This window comes from Centruroides sculpturatus, unplaced genomic scaffold, assembly GCF_000671375.1.
Source record: "Centruroides sculpturatus isolate CEXI.00-Female unplaced genomic scaffold, Cexi_2.0 scaffold1002, whole genome shotgun sequence".
Classification (NCBI taxonomy): Eukaryota; Metazoa; Arthropoda; class Arachnida; order Scorpiones; family Buthidae; genus Centruroides; species Centruroides sculpturatus.
Genome location: NW_019385192.1, coordinates 284426 through 305720, shown reverse-complemented (window position 1 = coordinate 305720; position 21295 = coordinate 284426). Strand labels below are relative to the sequence as shown.

Here is a 21295-nt window from a genome sequence, read left to right as displayed (position 1 = left end):
ATTCAAATTATTATCTTGAATAAAATTATGAGAGAAAATTGTCACCGATTCAATAAAGATTCACTATTCTATTAATTCATTTTAAAATAAATTGTTTTTAAACATTAAATGGTATATTTTTTATAATAGCATAAACTTATATAATTATTATATAATTGAAGCATCTTATATTTACAATTTTATATTTAATTTAAGTATGAAGTTTTCTATAAAGGATCATAAAAATATTTTACGAAACAAATTTACCAATTAAAAATTGGTAAATTGTTCTTATTCAAATACTAAAGACTATCAAAATACAATGACATATTTTACAGTTAATCTTTATAAACTATTTTGTTTTTGATTTAATATTGAATTGTTTTTAAATATTTTGGCATATTATTCAGTTTTTCCATTCTATATTATTGTCATAAAATAGAATGGAAAGACTGATTAAAGATTAACTGTAAAAGACGTTATTATATTTTTATACACTTTTAATACTTAAATAAGACTGAGTAAAGAAAAAACAATTTAAGTGAGCATATTATATATCAAATAATATGGTGGTCACTGTTAATTGGCCACTAATTATGAATGAAGTTTGTTTCCGGGCTTTGTATTAAATAAAAATCAGTAGGCTTGTATCTACATAACTCTTTCATCTTATTTTATCAGAAAGCAAATTTAATAAAGAATACTTTAACGTATTCAAATTTAAAATTGAATAATATTCCGTGTAGATGTAGGGGAAAAGGGAACACAAAATTATCTAACAGGAAAATGGAGATGGCAATTAAGTTCAATTTGACCAATCAGATGCCTATTTTTGTACTAGTATAAGCACGAGAATGCAAAAGTGAACGTGAAACACATATGCAGCTATAATCGTTCTTTTGGATATAAATTAAGATTACTTGCTTAATTATAATTTCTCATGTCGACAGGCAAACGTCTTAGTGATGAGAACAGGTACAAAGTTTTTCTTTCTAAGAGAATGCAGCCACAGTTGTAGAGAAATTGCCACTGTTTCAAAGTGTCATTCCAGTTCTGTTTCGAGAACTCTCAAAAGATATAAAGCTACTGGCGAGGTTGCCGATAGACCGCGTACAGGTCGAAGCAGAATCACGTCTTCTCGAGGGGATCGAATTTTCCAGCGGCTGTCACTCTCTGGTCGTCTGCTGAATTGTAATGAACTTCAACGCCAGATGTCAGAAAATCACAATGTGGCTATTAGTACACGCACGGTCTCACGCCGACTTAGAGAAAATGGCCCGAAAGCTTGTAAAGATTGAAGAAAACCACTGGTTACTGAAAGCGACTCTATCGATGTGTTGAGTAGGCAAAACAGAACAAAAATTGTACAGTGGGAAGTGAAGGAAAGTCATTTGGAGTGACGAGACTATTTTCTTAATTTCCCAGATCAATGGCAGCATGTGGGTTCGCCGACGATAAAATGAAAAGTTCATTCTTGCATCATCCAGCATCCTCCAAAGATGATGATTGGGCTTGCGTGTCAGTCTGTGGTATGGGCCAGACGCAAATCATGTGGACTCAATGAACGGTGCAAAATAGTTGAATTACCGGAACGGAAATTGTAGCCTTTTGCAGCGACGCTTATCCCTAACAATGACTTCATTTTTATGGGTGAAAATGTACCGTGTCTTGTCATCGTGCCAGGTATATTCAACAATGGTTTAAGCAGCGCAACATACAGAAATTTCCTTTGCTCGCTCAGTTTCTATACATTAAATTTAAAATTTAATTTATATATGTTTAAATTCTATAATTTATACAAATTGAAATAGCGCAATCTACTATTTTAATTTAAATAATGTCCGAAACAAACTTTTAAAATATTCGTAAATTTTGATAATTAGAAATTTATCTTGAAATTTTGAAATTTATAGCTCCGAGAGATTCAGAAATTTACCAAAATTCTAATCAGGAAATGCATTGGGTTCGATTTCCATACAAATGTGCTTAACTTTTCTCCATTAATCACGTTGTAATGAGTTCCAACTTTTTATTTAGGTAATCATTAATGTTTCCAAGTAAAAATAAAAGACTAAAAAGTAAATAGGTACGTGATAAAATTGAGAGTATTCTATGTTTATATTTATATTTTTGCAATTTCAAAATGAAAAAACTAACGACCAGTTTTTCTTATTTTGGAATCAGGATTATTTTTAATGACTTTCACGTTTTACATTTAGCCTATTTATACGGGCGTAAGTAAATGCGACCCAAATATTTAGGTGAGATGATATCATTTTTAATATAGTTTTTAATCTTAAATAATAAAAAAAGTTTGGCAAACTTTTCCTGGTAAAATTGATAACTGGAAGCTTGGATATTAAACCGACGACACGGTTTAATTTGTTGTACTGTATAGCGAAAAGCGCTCGTTCTAACGATGCGATAGATCATCCCTTTCTAATAGATTTCGGAATAAGACCGAGAGAAAATCCTGAGACAATCGCTTTATTCTGTAGAGGACTTTGCATAAATCGTGTTTATCCATTCAGAAATACAAAATCAGATAAAGGAAATTGTAAAATTTACAATTTACATTCTCGTCGTTTCCGGTCACGGCTGGAAAGTTTCATATTTCGTAGGACGATAACCACTCTTTCTCTCGTTAATTGAAGTGCATATAAGAGAAATTTAATATTTTGAATCATCCATCTCACATATTCTGGATTCTTTCAATCAATAAGAGCTTACTTTCCCGATTGTAATTTTATGGCTCACTTAATAGGTCTACATTGTTGTCGATCGAATACTGCAGGCCGTATTCATCCATCAAGCAGGAAATTGTTACGTGTCCGAAGTTACACATACAAACCGAATGCCATAAAAAAGCTTTATCGAATCTTTTACCTTTTATAATTTCAGAGTTGACCTAGCCATGTCGTGTCCTCTGTCGTTGTCGTCGTCTAAAATTTTCAAGTTATTCCAGAGGATTTTTTAAAGATTAATAATTAGCGTTTGTAACTAAATAAAATTTAATATTCTTTCTTTTATTATATACTTTCAAGATTTATAATAATTGTTGCAACTGAATTTAGTTCGTGCCGAAAATGAACCCGGCTGCAGACATCCGATATCTTCTACTTTTTTTCGTTTCTATTTGACAATGTCTTTCCAATAAGCCTCGTTTAGTTCTTTAAAAGAATCTATTTTTTTACGATATACCTTTAAATTTTTCAACTTCATCCTATTTTTTTTTTATTACAGTGTAATTTTTAACCTTATTACAGAAGGGTTAATTTCATTGGTTACGCACCATCGAGTGCAAAATTAATAAGTCTAATGATTATCAATTTCTAATTTGACGATAACAACACCAAACTGTTGCTTTAATAATAATAAGAATAATAATATATAAGTATAGTTCGTTTACAGTGGCATATATAGATATAAGTTATGTTTAAATTGCTATTAAATATTAGAGATAAAATTGCTTAGTAAGAGGTTTTATATTTTAAAAACTTATAAATTTATTTAATTATAAAACTTTTGATTTAAAAATTGCAAGTATTTTTATAATGGAAATTTTTCTAATGATGTGTAGTAAAATATGTCGATACGCGCTTCTGAAGAAAATAAAATGAAATACGCAGGTGAGAAATGTTATAAGACAATATACTTGAACTATAACGTGATAAAGAATCATTAAATTTAAAGAAATATCTTTCAATCTTATTTAAAGTTTCGTTAGACTTAAAATCGATGGTTTAAAGAAAAATGGGTTTGGATGAAATCCAATAAGAAAGCGAAAATTTCACATTTCTTAAGCTAATCTAGGTGAATAGATTTACCTATCGAAATTCATATTTATTTTACTCGTTCCTTTTTAACTAGTATAATTTGCATTTTCACCAAAGGTACAACGCTGAAAATGTATAATGGCTTCACATAAATTTCCTCGGCGACTAATCTACATTTATTCGAAGCTCTAAACCGATCTTATTCACTTTTAAATTTTCGTTCTTCGCTTCTCTAATCTGTTCAAGTAAATAGGACAAAATCGAAAGTGACATTTTATGGAAGTTTGTTGATCGAGTTGCAACCGAAAGTAAATTAAGAACTTCGCTTTCCTCTTTGATAATGCTTAGTGTTTAGACTGAATTTAGTTTATTCTATTATTTACAACGGCTAAAATCTCGTTCCAGTTTAGATAAGATTCTTAATTAAAAGAACAAAAGACGATTTTTAGTTAAAATATTAAATTTTGTTATTGTGTTGAATGCGTAGAAGAGTCTGAACAATACTAAAAAAAGATTTTAAAATGGGGGGAATACATTATTCCTTTGCTCGCTCAGTTTCTATACATTAAATTTAAAATTTAATTTATATATGTTTAAATTCTATAATTTATACAAATTGAAATAGCGCAATCTACTATTTTAATTTAAATAATGTCCGAAACAAACTTTTAAAATATTCGTAAATTTTGATAATTAGAAATTTATCTTGAAATTTTGAAATTTATAGCTCCGAGAGATTCAGAAATTTACCAAAATTCTAATCAGGAAATGCATTGGGTTCGATTTCCATACAAATGTGCTTAACTTTTCTCCATTAATCACGTTGTAATGAGTTCCAACTTTTTATTTAGGTAATCATTAATGTTTCCAAGTAAAAATAAAAGACTAAAAAGTAAATAGGTACGTGATAAAATTGAGAGTATTCTATGTTTATATTTATATTTTTGCAATTTCAAAATGAAAAAACTAACGACCAGTTTTTCTTATTTTGGAATCAGGATTATTTTTAATGACTTTCACGTTTTACATTTAGCCTATTTATACGGGCGTAAGTAAATGCGACCCAAATATTTAGGTGAGATGATATCATTTTTAATATAGTTTTTAATCTTAAATAATAAAAAAAGTTTGGCAAACTTTTCCTGGTAAAATTGATAACTGGAAGCTTGGATATTAAACCGACGACACGGTTTAATTTGTTGTACTGTATAGCGAAAAGCGCTCGTTCTAACGATGCGATAGATCATCCCTTTCTAATAGATTTCGGAATAAGACCGAGAGAAAATCCTGAGACAATCGCTTTATTCTGTAGAGGACTTTGCATAAATCGTGTTTATCCATTCAGAAATACAAAATCAGATAAAGGAAATTGTAAAATTTACAATTTACATTCTCGTCGTTTCCGGTCACGGCTGGAAAGTTTCATATTTCGTAGGACGATAACCACTCTTTCTCTCGTTAATTGAAGTGCATATAAGAGAAATTTAATATTTTGAATCATCCATCTCACATATTCTGGATTCTTTCAATCAATAAGAGCTTACTTTCCCGATTGTAATTTTATGGCTCACTTAATAGGTCTACATTGTTGTCGATCGAATACTGCAGGCCGTATTCATCCATCAAGCAGGAAATTGTTACGTGTCCGAAGTTACACATACAAACCGAATGCCATAAAAAAGCTTTATCGAATCTTTTACCTTTTATAATTTCAGAGTTGACCTAGCCATGTCGTGTCCTCTGTCGTTGTCGTCGTCTAAAATTTTCAAGTTATTCCAGAGGATTTTTTAAAGATTAATAATTAGCGTTTGTAACTAAATAAAATTTAATATTCTTTCTTTTATTATATACTTTCAAGATTTATAATAATTGTTGCAACTGAATTTAGTTCGTGCCGAAAATGAACCCGGCTGCAGACATCCGATATCTTCTACTTTTTTTCGTTTCTATTTGACAATGTCTTTCCAATAAGCCTCGTTTAGTTCTTTAAAAGAATCTATTTTTTTACGATATACCTTTAAATTTTTCAACTTCATCCTATTTTTTTTTTATTACAGTGTAATTTTTAACCTTATTACAGAAGGGTTAATTTCATTGGTTACGCACCATCGAGTGCAAAATTAATAAGTCTAATGATTATCAATTTCTAATTTGACGATAACAACACCAAACTGTTGCTTTAATAANTCTTAAAATATTGTAAAGCTTGTGAATATAATCGATAAATTTAATTCATAAATATAACTGATTCGTAGATAAGCTTAGAATTTATTATTGAATAAAAACTGTCCAAAATTTGTAATAATATAATAATTAACATCATAGATATCACTTTTAATTAATCGAAGATAAAGATTATTCATTGTCTTTGATATTTACATTTACATTAAATGGTTTATATTATATGATTCATCATTTTAAATTGAAATGTTTCTGTCGATTCTTAACATGAAGTTATTTATTATTCTATTTACAATAAACTGTCTAGATTCAAATGTTTTCTCTAATCTTAAAGCGAAAAGTTTGTCATAATTAGAAATTTAACAAAGTTTAAATTAATATGATAACACGAACAAGACAACAATCTGTTACCAATTTAGTTTCAATGAATTTATTTAAGATTCTTCGCTTTTAAGAACAAAAATATACTCACTAAAATTTTCTCTGTATAAATCTTTAAGTATTTCATAAAAGTTTATAGCGATATTAAAAAAAACACAAGTTTATAAATTTATTTTTAAATAGCCAGAATGGTTGGTTTTTATTTATTGTATAATTTAAAAGTTTTTCATGTTTTTAGACCTAGCCATAACAGACGAGGTAAAGGATCTTCTTCTTCTTTGTTGTCCTCGGGTAAGTTTATTGCAATATTATTTTAATATATTGTAGAGTTCAATAAAGCATTATTTTTAATTCTATCAATAATTATTTTTATGTAATTTATATAATAATTGATAGAATCAAACACAATACAGGTCTATCTGTAGTATACAGTACATAATTATAATATGCCTATAAAAACGTACAATAACGTAATGTTTTAATACATTTATTTAAGAAAAATTTCTAATGGTGAATGATTAAATGAAGTAATCTAAACCAGAAGCAATCAAAATTTGAATGTTCGACATAAATTTCCAAGTCTATGTGATTCTAAAAACAAACATCTCAATAACGTGTACGAGTTCAATTCGTGCTACTGATTTATTATTCTATTATATAAAAACGTGCGCGAAACAATGAGTTCATCGATTTTTTTNTAATCTATAATGTACAGAACATGATAATATAGACATAACATAATGTGACATGGGTGTAAGTTATAAAATAGAGCAGAATATAAAGACATAACATAAAAAAAGTATTTTTATAATGGAAATTTTTCTAATGATGTGTAGTAAAATATGTCGATACGCGCTTCTGAAGAAAATAAAATGAAATACGCAGGTGAGAAATGTTATAAGACAATATACTTGAACTATAACGTGATAAAGAATCATTAAATTTAAAGAAATATCTTTCAATCTTATTTAAAGTTTCGTTAGACTTAAAATCGATGGTTTAAAGAAAAATGGGTTTGGATGAAATCCAATAAGAAAGCGAAAATTTCACATTTCTTAAGCTAATCTAGGTGAATAGATTTACCTATCGAAATTCATATTTATTTTACTCGTTCCTTTTTAACTAGTATAATTTGCATTTTCACCAAAGGTACAACGCTGAAAATGTATAATGGCTTCACATAAATTTCCTCGGCGACTAATCTACATTTATTCGAAGCTCTAAACCGATCTTATTCACTTTTAAATTTTCGTTCTTCGCTTCTCTAATCTGTTCAAGTAAATAGGACAAAATCGAAAGTGACATTTTATGGAAGTTTGTTGATCGAGTTGCAACCGAAAGTAAATTAAGAACTTCGCTTTCCTCTTTGATAATGCTTAGTGTTTAGACTGAATTTAGTTTATTCTATTATTTACAACGGCTAAAATCTCGTTCCAGTTTAGATAAGATTCTTAATTAAAAGAACAAAAGACGATTTTTAGTTAAAATGAAATAGCGCAATCTACTATTTTAATTTAAATAATGTCCGAAACAAACTTTTAAAATATTCGTAAATTTTGATAATTAGAAATTTATCTTGAAATTTTGAAATTTATAGCTCCGAGAGATTCAGAAATTTACCAAAATTCTAATCAGGAAATGCATTGGGTTCGATTTCCATACAAATGTGCTTAACTTTTCTCCATTAATCACGTTGTAATGAGTTCCAACTTTTTATTTAGGTAATCATTAATGTTTCCAAGTAAAAATAAAAGACTAAAAAGTAAATAGGTACGTGATAAAATTGAGAGTATTCTATGTTTATATTTATATTTTTGCAATTTCAAAATGAAAAAACTAACGACCAGTTTTTCTTATTTTGGAATCAGGATTATTTTTAATGACTTTCACGTTTTACATTTAGCCTATTTATACGGGCGTAAGTAAATGCGACCCAAATATTTAGGTGAGATGATATCATTTTTAATATAGTTTTTAATCTTAAATAATAAAAAAAGTTTGGCAAACTTTTCCTGGTAAAATTGATAACTGGAAGCTTGGATATTAAACCGACGACACGGTTTAATTTGTTGTACTGTATAGCGAAAAGCGCTCGTTCTAACGATGCGATAGATCATCCCTTTCTAATAGATTTCGGAATAAGACCGAGAGAAAATCCTGAGACAATCGCTTTATTCTGTAGAGGACTTTGCATAAATCGTGTTTATCCATTCAGAAATACAAAATCAGATAAAGGAAATTGTAAAATTTACAATTTACATTCTCGTCGTTTCCGGTCACGGCTGGAAAGTTTCATATTTCGTAGGACGATAACCACTCTTTCTCTCGTTAATTGAAGTGCATATAAGAGAAATTTAATATTTTGAATCATCCATCTCACATATTCTGGATTCTTTCAATCAATAAGAGCTTACTTTCCCGATTGTAATTTTATGGCTCACTTAATAGGTCTACATTGTTGTCGATCGAATACTGCAGGCCGTATTCATCCATCAAGCAGGAAATTGTTACGTGTCCGAAGTTACACATACAAACCGAATGCCATAAAAAAGCTTTATCGAATCTTTTACCTTTTATAATTTCAGAGTTGACCTAGCCATGTCGTGTCCTCTGTCGTTGTCGTCGTCTAAAATTTTCAAGTTATTCCAGAGGATTTTTTAAAGATTAATAATTAGCGTTTGTAACTAAATAAAATTTAATATTCTTTCTTTTATTATATACTTTCAAGATTTATAATAATTGTTGCAACTGAATTTAGTTCGTGCCGAAAATGAACCCGGCTGCAGACATCCGATATCTTCTACTTTTTTTCGTTTCTATTTGACAATGTCTTTCCAATAAGCCTCGTTTAGTTCTTTAAAAGAATCTATTTTTTTACGATATACCTTTAAATTTTTCAACTTCATCCTATTTTTTTTTTATTACAGTGTAATTTTTAACCTTATTACAGAAGGGTTAATTTCATTGGTTACGCACCATCGAGTGCAAAATTAATAAGTCTAATGATTATCAATTTCTAATTTGACGATAACAACACCAAACTGTTGCTTTAATAATAATAAGAATAATAATATATAAGTATAGTTCGTTTACAGTGGCATATATAGATATAAGTTATGTTTAAATTGCTATTAAATATTAGAGATAAAATTGCTTAGTAAGAGGTTTTATATTTTAAAAACTTATAAATTTATTTAATTATAAAACTTTTGATTTAAAAATTGCAAGTATTTTTATAATGGAAATTTTTCTAATGATGTGTAGTAAAATATGTCGATACGCGCTTCTGAAGAAAATAAAATGAAATACGCAGGTGAGAAATGTTATAAGACAATATACTTGAACTATAACGTGATAAAGAATCATTAAATTTAAAGAAATATCTTTCAATCTTATTTAAAGTTTCGTTAGACTTAAAATCGATGGTTTAAAGAAAAATGGGTTTGGATGAAATCCAATAAGAAAGCGAAAATTTCACATTTCTTAAGCTAATCTAGGTGAATAGATTTACCTATCGAAATTCATATTTATTTTACTCGTTCCTTTTTAACTAGTATAATTTGCATTTTCACCAAAGGTACAACGCTGAAAATGTATAATGGCTTCACATAAATTTCCTCGGCGACTAATCTACATTTATTCGAAGCTCTAAACCGATCTTATTCACTTTTAAATTTTCGTTCTTCGCTTCTCTAATCTGTTCAAGTAAATAGGACAAAATCGAAAGTGACATTTTATGGAAGTTTGTTGATCGAGTTGCAACCGAAAGTAAATTAAGAACTTCGCTTTCCTCTTTGATAATGCTTAGTGTTTAGACTGAATTTAGTTTATTCTATTATTTACAACGGCTAAAATCTCGTTCCAGTTTAGATAAGATTCTTAATTAAAAGAACAAAAGACGATTTTTAGTTAAAATATTAAATTTTGTTATTGTGTTGAATGCGTAGAAGAGTCTGAACAATACTAAAAAAAGATTTTAAAATGGGGGGAATACATTATATATATATATATATACACCGAGCGCAAATATGTGTTTATAAGGCGCATTGCATAGTATGGACGAAGTTGAGCCGTCGACAGCTGTTTTAGACAGTAAAGACAGATGGTAGACGCATATTCTTGATGCTTCTTATTCTTAAAGGCAGAATTCTGTTTATCTATAACTGCTGGACAGGTCTCTGTTTGAGACTATTATTCCCCAAAGATTTTCTAGAAAAGTTATAACTTGTAAAAGATACAAATCTCCGGACGGTGGGCGTTAGCATCGTTATTTTTCAAATGAAATATTTTGATTAAATTGGTTTAGCACCCACACAGTTATTTTCAAAGAAAACTGAATTCGACAAATTTCGTAAGTCGAATTATCGATCGATCGATTGAATATAGTAGAAAGAATATAATTTTAATTGCCGCCTTATTAAACATTAACGCCAATGATCAATTTTGTTTTATCCGGAACCACTCACAAAATTGAAGAATGGAAGCATAAAAAAATGAATATAATCGATCGAATTCAGACTATTTATGGTAATTACAATAACCCGACATATTTCATACGCTTATTATTTATTTAAATCGATTAAAATTACGGTTTTATCTCGAACTGTTTGGAGGAAGAACATTCATTTACGTTCCGATTTATTTAGCACGGTAAGAAAGGAGACATCTAGGATGCTATTACAAGGAAAAGATGACCGAAGAGTCCTGTTACATTTAAATTAATTGAGTTTAAAGCATATTTTAAAAAAAGAAAAATATCGAAAATCGATCGGTTACAGAATTAAACGAGAAAAGTCATTGTTTCAGCTGACGACCGTGACGCCCTTGACCGTGGCAAGGGCACTCGATGCCCGATCCCAACGACTATTACTAACACGCCATTTCGTAACCTTAAAATTATTAACTCTAATTGCAATTTATTAACCACTTAATCCTTATTTAGAACCATTCAGGAGAATATGTTTCGTCGGTGTGAAAAGAGTCGAACCTTGTATCCGTGTAAAGAAAAGGATGTTTATCTGAACGCTGAAGTTTATAGAAGACATCATTACCGAGTCGCAAAATTTCATTAGCACAAGATAACGCCACCGGTAATGGAAGTTTTGTCGCCCCGCTGCAAATCAAGTTTACTCTCTTTCTTTTTATTATCATTATTTTTCAAATCTCCAGAATGTTTATATAAAAAAAAATCATCGGTCTGCGGATAAATATATTTATTAAATTTAAATTATTAATGCGTATTCCTGAATATTTTCGTTACTTTAAAAAAAATTATTTATTCTTACGATTAGATTAATAATTGAAAATATACGAACGTAAGAGAAATAAAAATTTATAAATTATTTAAAGTAAATGCTTCGACAAATATTTAATTTTTTCGCCTTCTTTATTTAATAGTAAAGTGGAAATATTTATGTTTTATCCATTACTTTGGATAAAAAGGGGAGAGAAATGAGACATTAATCGTATATAGGCTATATATTTTTTTCGGGAAATATTTTTCGACGATTAAAATTTTTTTACTGAACATTGAGATTTTTTAACAGCGTGTTTGCTCTCAAATTCAAATGGAAATCCAATGTCGATATACTTGGGTTTCTGGCAGACTTAACGCTTTCCAACTTCTAATGGATGCGTTTCTGGTCGAGAGAAACTCCGAGTTGGACATTAAGTCCAGCTTTTACTCCTTAAGTATAGCGCTTGTTCGAGGACGTTAAGTTTGGACACACGTTCGATTTATTCTATCTTAATTCATCTCCGGAGATGGCAATAATCTGTACGCGATTCTAAACTGTCGCAAATGTCGTCTTAATAAATTACCGAACACAAATGTTAGCGACTTGGGTTTTCGTCGATACTGTAAATTAATAAAATGAATCGGACGAGAACGCTCTTATCTTAATCGAGATAATTTTTTTTCTTTTTATATTTAAGTCGATTTATTATTCTCTGATTAAAGAAAATAAATAGAACAAAAGGAATTTCGATTCTATTTCTATCGATTTATAGATAAATAATTTATATTATAGTTAAAGTTCGAATTTCGATTAAGATATAAAACCGCTTAAAATTGGTTCTTCTTAACCTCATAAAGCAAAATTTGAAAGACATTCTGCGATAAAGCCAACTGTTCGTCCGTTTTCAGCCAAGCTACAAACGAGAATGACACATTCTATCCAGTTTCTTCTCGACAAAGAAAAGTTGCCGAACATTTCTTCTGCTTTTCTGCTCTGTAGAATCCTAGGCAACTGACTTGGAAAGAAGAGCCCTTGCACCAGTCTGATTGAAGAAAAAGCTAAATTCGAATATCCAGATATACGAGAAAATGTTCTTACTGCACCCACCGCATAAGAAGTAAAAGAGTTTTGAGTTTCGGATACCTTAAAATATTTCATAAAATGCATGTAAATGGTTAGAATAAATTATTATATATATATTTTTTTTTCGAATTTTAAATAGTTAAATGTTTTAAATTTAAATTTAGTATAATTTTGTTCTGAAAATATAATTTATATTCTGTATTATAGATATTTATTATATCACGGACGAAAACTTACGATTTAAGATAAAAATTATGATCCAAATAAGGAAGTAAAAACTGTAAGACCTCAGAAATCAATCAGATGACCTCATATTACTCGATAACCAGTGACTTTTCAAACCGTTCAGTCCAAAATGATTTTTAAAAAAGATTTAGAAATAATTCATAATTTGAAAACAAGATAAAATCATAAATAATAATACTATCTTGAAGAAAGTTTATTCATAATTTAGTATAAATATCGTATTAAATATTAGAAATCCTTTGCAGTTTCTCCGCATTTGCTGCGCGATAACGATATAACTAATTGTAAATGAAAATGACCCTCGTTCAAGTTTCGCATCGAAATATACTTAACTAACCGCAGTTAAATTTAATCTTAAATTAATTCCATAATGTAAAATGTATTAACGATGTCGAAAAATTGATTTTCTGAATTTACTCGATTCGCAGAAATGAATGAATTATTATTTTTTTTTTCCCCAACTTATCTTTTCAGATAAGCAAATAATAAAAGATTTAAGGTGAAAAATGAAAGAATTAATGTGAATATCTGTCGTACGTGAAATGTTGTATTAAGCATTATGGAGGTTAGGAAAAGATGACAAATTGAATTAAATCGTTCAGAATATGATGTCGACAAATATAGTGTCTTTCATGAAAAAGGTAGGCAATTTTATCATTCAAATATATCTACGTGATGAAAATTTAAGTGGTTTTAAAAAATCTATTGACTTTTTTACATGTATAAATTTCATTTTAGTCACGTTTTACAATAGTTTATTTTAGTCACGTTTTGAGTGACGTTAGTAATGAATTTTTATTGCGAAAGAATAGCGCTAAGGTTAAGAGAAGTGAGGTATATCTACCGGTGGATTCGGTAATTTAATTGGTATGGTGTTTTTTTTTTCCAGATCGTTAAAGGTAGTGGTGGCGAAGATGCTATTCAGAGAACAACGAAACCCGTTCTGTCTCCCGCCGTTCAGGAAAATCCATCTGGAAGGCCTTCTCCGGGAGATTTGAAACATTTAACTAGCGAAGAAAAGCACATTTTGCAAAGAGTTTGGGAGAAAGAAGAAGAGTTCGAACAGGAAACGCAACGATTAAAGTGCGTGTTGATCTGTTATCCTCAGTGGCGCGTTATCCTATGGGCGAAAAGGGCAATTGGCTGGGGTCCCCACCGACATGAAGTCCAAACCTTTATATATCCATTACTGCAGTAAGTATATCGAAATTTAAACTTAGCGCCATGTCTGGGGACTCTAAATTGCCGATGTAACTCAGAACCTAACCCTCCAGAGGTCGAGGAAACCGGGGGATTTCCCCCAAAAGTTCCCCCGAAGAAAAATGTCTGAAGTCAACCCTGTACGTGGGGTCCCCCTAATTCAAATTTGCCCAGGCTACAAGAAGCTATAACGTGCCACTGGTTATTCTCTTTTTACATCCCGGAAGAAATTTTACAAAGTTTTATTATTTTTTCCATATTTAGAGTAAATACTAAAGCAGAAGTAACAGAAAAATATGTCAAACAGCCTTGTAGAATTTGTAGAAAAATTTTAGAACCCAACGAGAAGAGTTACATGTGTGATGGATGTCAGCAAAGAGTGTGCGACGATTGTGCTTCGTACACATCAGAAACTAATCAGGCGAGTCGAATTATGTAAATTGTTTAAAGTTCACGAATTTAAATAAATTAATTAATAACAATTTACTTTTTATACTCTCGCAAAATAATTGAAATGAAAACGTGTATTAACTTCGAAATATTATAAATTCATAAATTCATAGCAAACAAATTAAAAGGCAAATCTTAGTTTGAGATTTCATTAAAGAAAATTGGTTTAAATAAACTTGTATTTCAGTTAATTTACTACAAAATGATTTTATAATACGATATTGTCCTACAATTTGACGAAATTAATAAAAATTTCCACAAGATATTTTTATAAGCTGTAAAATCATATATTGTATTTCTGTGTTTGTTTATTTTTATTGTACAAAATATGAAGAGTTTGTATATAAGTATAAAACGTGATTTTACAGTCTGCAAAAGACTATCTGACGCTAAACTTTCTATTAGTTTCTCTGAATTACAGGACACTATCATATCATAAAATAATTATGTAGTAAATCAATTGAAATACAGGTTTATCTAAACCAGTATCCTTTAATTAAATCTTGAGTTAGGTTATACCTTTTAATTTTACTTCATATGAATTTATGAATTTCATAAATTATCGATCTGTAGATCATAAATTCATTGTTACATCATGATTCTTGGTAATAGCAGAATTTTCATATTGTCTAATGTTTATATATTATTAGAGAAATGAATTCAATCTAAATAAAAAATTTTAACGTTATCTATAGATTTTTTCAAATATTCTTAAAATAATTTATCTTATTAATTACTGAAATTAATGATCACTGCTTTTTGAATGTATATTCTATTCTTTTTATTTTGGTCACAGATAATTTAATTGCCTTATTATTATTAATGACTAATTTTTAATGCTATTCTTCCAGATTAAGTCGGACACTAGAATTTTTTTCTTTCAGCTTGTCTTTATTATAATTGAAACAAGATACATCTCCTGTCTTTGTTTCTCCTCAACTTTTACAACAATTCTTTGCATAATCCAAATACATTAAAAGAGATGAAAGGCACAATTTGGAAGAAAGTTTTGTATATAAATTACAGTTAAAAATACAGTTTTGGAGTCTTTCTTCTAATGTTAAACCTTGTTACCATTAAGATTCTAACAAAACCTTATTCTGGTTTATACGAATCCTAAAATTTCTGTCTTAAACGTTTAAAAAATTCGTTTATTAAATAAAGTTTTAGACACTCACGACTTTTAAAGGAATTAAAAACAAATTTACCAAACGTTTTATACTTTTTAAAGATTTTTTTAGCATTTTAATTGTAACAAACTTTTAAAATTAGAAGAGAAATGAAAGAAATTTTAACATTTTTAACAGTAATTTATATGTAAAGATTTTTTGTATTCACGTCTATTATCGTTCTTTGGTATGTTTAGATTGTGCAGAGAAATATAGAAGCAAATGAGGAAAGGCAGAAGCTAGAAATACGTTTTGTTTCAATTATAATGAGGAGAAATTGTTGTAGAGAAAAATCTATTTTCTTATTTAATCCGGAAAAATGACAACAGTCACAAGTTTCATTAATAAAAAGAAAAAATATGTACAGTTTTCATTAAATAATTTAAGTCTTGATGAAACTTCTTATTAGACTTCGAAATATTAATATGTTTTCTCATGTAAAAATTATTGTCTCAAAAAAAATGCTTCTCAAAATTACAAATATATTAACAAAAATGCTTCCGTTAAATTATAAAGAAAATTTTCTAAAAAGAGATAATATTCGAGTGTACATTTTTAATATATAAACAGTCAAATTATACAGCTTACATTTATCTAGAAATAAAATTTATTGTTTCATTTTGTATTAAAATTCCTTCATTGAATTATTAGATAAATCAAATTATAAAACACAGTGACATAAATATCTAAGTAAATTTTAATTCAGAGAATTTATCTTCCTATCATAACTACAAAAAAATACGTCGATAATTAAATTAATCGAATTACAGTAATATTTTGAATGGCCAGTGTCTGTTTCTACAACATAAATTCCGAAAAATAATAGTAATTCGAGATGTAAAGCTGATACCATCCTTTGTGACAAGCTTAAAATTTAATCATAAGTCTATCGTAAATCGTTTATTTTATACAAAGTTCGTTTCTTCAACAGTTATTTATAATGATAAAAAAGGAACAGACAGTTCTTCATTAGTTAATAAGAATTTTAGTAACATTCTGTTTCAAATAAAAATTTAAAGAAAAGTTTTAGATCGAAATAAAGAGATTTTAGTATAAAATTACATTTTTTTATTTTATGTAAATCACTACAAACTGAGCTATAAATCTGATGAGACAAAAAGTAATTAATTATAAGAAGTAATTCATTGTCTATTCGGGTCAATTACACGATTAAAAAACGCATTGGAATAGTAAGAATTTGAAAGGAAGAAGAGATGTTTCGTTCGTCTTCGATCAAATTTTTCTTTGCTGTAGAAAATACACATAAAGACATGGATCGAAATTAATAAATGCGTGGATATTCATCATCTTTTAAAATATCAAGCTGAATTTGAAAGACAACTAGATTCAGATTTATTTAACTGAATTTGAAATTCATAACCGGCATTTAATAAACTAAAATAAAATAAAATAGAATAAATTTCTATTAATATTATTTAAATATGTTTATCTCGATACCGAGGATCATTCAAAATTCAAAATGTCTTCCGTATTATCTAAACATATCGAAGAAATAAGAAAAAGTCAGATATTATTTTGTATGCAATTACTTTTAATTTATTGTTACTATATTATCAAAAATAATATTAATTTAAATAATTATTTATGTATATGATGGGATAAATCTATTTTATTTAATCTTATTAAATAAAGTAGAAAATAAAATTCAAATATAAAAAAGACAGCCATCGATAATTTTATTTATTATTTTCTTTTTATAAATTTTTAAAACAAGAACTCGTATTAAATGAATACGTTGAAAACTTTGAAAACAGAATGCAGAAAATTTCTGTACTTTATTTACGTAATTATAGAAATATTTTTATATTCTTCTATCATTTTTTAATAAAAAAAAAACATTCAGTCGTTGAAAATTATCTTTTTAGAAATGGATCTCGGCAGAACTACAAAAAAACTTTTTTTTTAATGTTCTTTGTAATATTTTATCTAAGACTGTACTGTACTTTCGAATAATGTAGGTTACGTGTCATATTAAGATTAATTATTCGAATTTCTGAAGCCAGTCAGAATTCGAATAAATCTATTAATTATTCGAAAATAATCCGAGAAGTAAGTAAAACTTGAAGCACCGTGATATTCCAAATTTTAAGTTGGCCAGCTGCTGAGGCCGCTTAGTAAAGTTTATAGGTCTGCTTTTTCGAGAAGTCTCGGTAATATAAGAGTAAAGAATCTTACAAATGTATCAAAATTTTGTCTATTCAGTCTATTCACTTGATTTTATAAATATTAGAAGACGTTGGCTGGATGAACAATGCGGTTTAGACATCGGACCTCCACTCTGGTGGATCCAGGATCGAATCTAGACGGTCGAAAAACTCCATGAAGGTTTTTGAATGGTTTCTTCTAGACATTCAGGCCCAGTCCCTCACCTCAGTGGGCACTAAAAAGGTTTTTTTTAGTGTCCACAAGTTAGAGACCCGAAAATGAAAGCATGTATATAAGGAGGACTGTTTTCGAAGCTTATACATTTTGTTAATATTTGCCATTAAATGCTAAAATTTTCTGCTTATCTACAGTTTAAAAAATTCACTACTTTTATTAAAGTTTAAATATGGTTAGGTAAGTATGCATTTCGGGTATTACCCGAAATGCATACTTATCTAAATTTGAAATGTGATTATTAAAGACCAACCCTTTTTTTTTTATAAAAGTTCTGGTCCTTCTTTCTGTCGGCCTTGGTGTGATAAGACCTGCAAATTGTTATACCCTATTTATTAGGTTATCTAATTCTGTAGTGGTAAATATAGTTGCATGTAGAATTATTTCTTAGTTTCCATTGCAGAGCACTTAAGTATTTAACAGGTAACTGCCGCTTTACTTTCTTATTCGGAAGCGATCATATATTTTAATATTATAAAATGATAGATAACATTACTTTCTTGTAGAAACAGATCATTTATCATTAATAATTCTACAGATGGAATACAAGATATATAAATTATTTTGATTTCAAAATATTCTTCTATCGTTCATCGATAAGCTCTTCTCGATAAGATCTTCTCGATAAGCTCTTCTCGATGGATTCCTTTTTTATGGCATACTTTGTAATAAATATTATTTAAACACTAAACGAAACATTTTAAATTTTTTCTATTTAAATGCTTTTTTACAATTATTTGTTTTGATATTCAAAAACAAAGAATATTCAAATTCAAATTCTTCTCGTGACATATAAAATTCGTGTATATCAGTTGAAGTAGAGGGTGTTATTCATTTATAACCCTTTAAAAAATGAATATTATTCGAACTAACATCGGAAATATTCTAAATTATGCAAATAACAATACCGAGATCGATTTAACGGACAGTTTTCGATTAAAAAATGAATGTTGTTTGATATTAACTATTAAAGTAAAATGTCCACTTTTCGTTTCAGGAATGGAAATGTAGCTTTTGCAGAAGACGCCATCACAATCAGGTTTCGAGAATCACGGTAAGTCGAGCATGTTGTAAATACTTAGATAAACGACTTCTATATTTCAAGGGAACGAGTTTACGGCTATTGTAAGACTCGCTAATAAATCATTGGTAGTGTCGCAGAATCAAAGAAACGGGACGAAAGTAATAAAACGAAAACTAACACGTCGTTGTAACAGCCGGAAACTAATTCGTTGTAATCCTTGTTGGTAAATCTTAGAAATATCTCTCTAATTGCGAATGGCGCTTCTTTAATTACACGTTATTAAAACAGAAGAAAGGAAAAATCTTATAATTTAATCCTTTGTTCTTGACATTTAATCTTTCCATTCTTTCTTAGTTGATCATCTGTTCTTATAAGTGATGTCCAATTCGCGCAAAAATCAAATATTGTTTCTTTTTATTTTAATAATTAAAACTTCTGATAATAATTTAACTTTCAGATAGAACTTTCGAAGTTATAGCCACCAATTACAGTAATATATTTATATTATGCTTTAGTGTAAATTTATGTTAACTCTTGTGAAGAATAGTAAAGTTTTATTTATTTATTTATTGTAGTAAGAAATGCTTTCTTTAATCGTGTTGAATATTTTAGTTAATTATTTCCAATTTAATCAAAAAATATCCCGGGGAAAAATATGAGTTTCATATATTTTTTCAGAACATTTTACTTCTTAAAAACTTCATGCATTGAAATAATTAGCTGCCTTTATTTCCTTTNATATAATATTATTAATATTATTAAAAAGCTAAATGTAAGTTTTTATGAAGATATGATTTAATTGATCTGCATAGGCATGACCTACAATGTTTTATGAAAATCCGTTTGAAAACTTCCCGTAGAAAATAAATAAAACTTAGAAAAACTAAATTTATTCAGTATGCTGGTGCTGGAAAACCGCCGAACTGTTTATTTTATCAATTGGCGTGACAGCAGCGATTTGTATGGCAGTTGAAACTCATTTGCATCGTTTGAATGCTGTTAAGAGTTTTCTACTAAAACAGTCGATTCGAGGATAATTTATGTCAACGAAACTTTAAAAATGTCTTATACGAATACAGATTACATTTTTTAATATACTGTATTAAAATATTTCAATTAAGAAAACGATATAAAAAACTTGGAGACAGTATATCATGGAAGCTGTCGATCAAATTGTAACAACCACTTATTCGATCGTACGGTAGAGACGATATTTCTATTTAATAAGGCAGAAGTAAATATTGCTAGAAGAATTAGTTAGCCATGTCCTTGTCATTCATAGTATAAAGATTTATGTATCGGGAAGATGCGAGTGTCATCGGGATCACTCGTGCGTATTACCTTCAACATATCTTCATTCCGAAGACTCGACTAGGATTTAACTTTACTTTTCTCTTCCTTACATCTATTCATCTTCACTTCGCTAACAACGTGATTACTACAAAGTAGACACAGATGTCATCTTCTTGTGCTAACGATTCGTCTTTTTTCCCTCCTCTCTCTAAATGCTCTGCACCCATCAAATAGATGTGACAGATGGCATCTCATTAACGCTCATTCTTTGGCAATATCGTAAATACCTTTTTATTACCTCAAATATGTAGTTTACTCTTTAATAAAAGGTGTTATTTATTCATATCATTTCTTACTCGCTAATGTATTTTAATAATTAAGAAGTAATATTTTGGATAAATTATGGCTTCGAGAAAATTTGCAATGTTGTTATAAAAAGCCTATAGAATATCATTCTTTCGAAATCATTTCTTGATGTAAAACGTCTGGATATATTAAAGTTATCTACGATTTATAATTATAAAACTTTATTTTTTTCAATAAACTGTACGTACTGTACGTATGAATTTTTTTAAAGATTTAATTTAGAAGTATCGCAATTATGGTATAAATTGACAACAATACCTAATTGAGAGTTATTACAATTAAATATTTAGTCAATGAAAAATCGATTTGTGAAGATTGACATATTTTAATCACGTTTACTGCAGACACTGCATACTTCCTTACAAGAATAGTTTCAGATATCAATTACTTGTTTACAAGTCTCACTTCCCCGTTCTTTAATTAAAATTATTTTTTTTTCAGCATTAATGCTTTATTGTTGAGGAGGACATTTTAAAATTTTTGTTTAAACGAAAAGTAGAAGTGAGTAAA

General features: G+C 28.7%; 1 protein-coding gene across 7 annotated transcripts in view; it reads left to right on the top strand.

The window, feature by feature from the left end:
- LOC111635966 (regulating synaptic membrane exocytosis protein 2-like) overlaps positions 1–21295 on the top strand; it is a 99862-nt gene that overhangs the window by 15352 nt on the left and 63215 nt on the right. For all 7 annotated transcript variants that reach the window (XR_002758465.1, XR_002758464.1, XR_002758466.1 and 4 more), the window contains exons 2-5: positions 13358–13524; positions 13773–13966; positions 14348–14504; positions 19100–19156. Coding sequence is in view for 4 of the 7 variants with exons in the window: in XM_023381112.1 (XP_023236880.1) it covers positions 13489–13524; positions 13773–13966; positions 14348–14504; positions 19100–19156 (444 nt within the window). In the remaining 3 variants the exon portion in view is untranslated. The remainder of the gene's footprint in view (positions 1–13357; positions 13525–13772; positions 13967–14347; positions 14505–19099; positions 19157–21295) is intronic.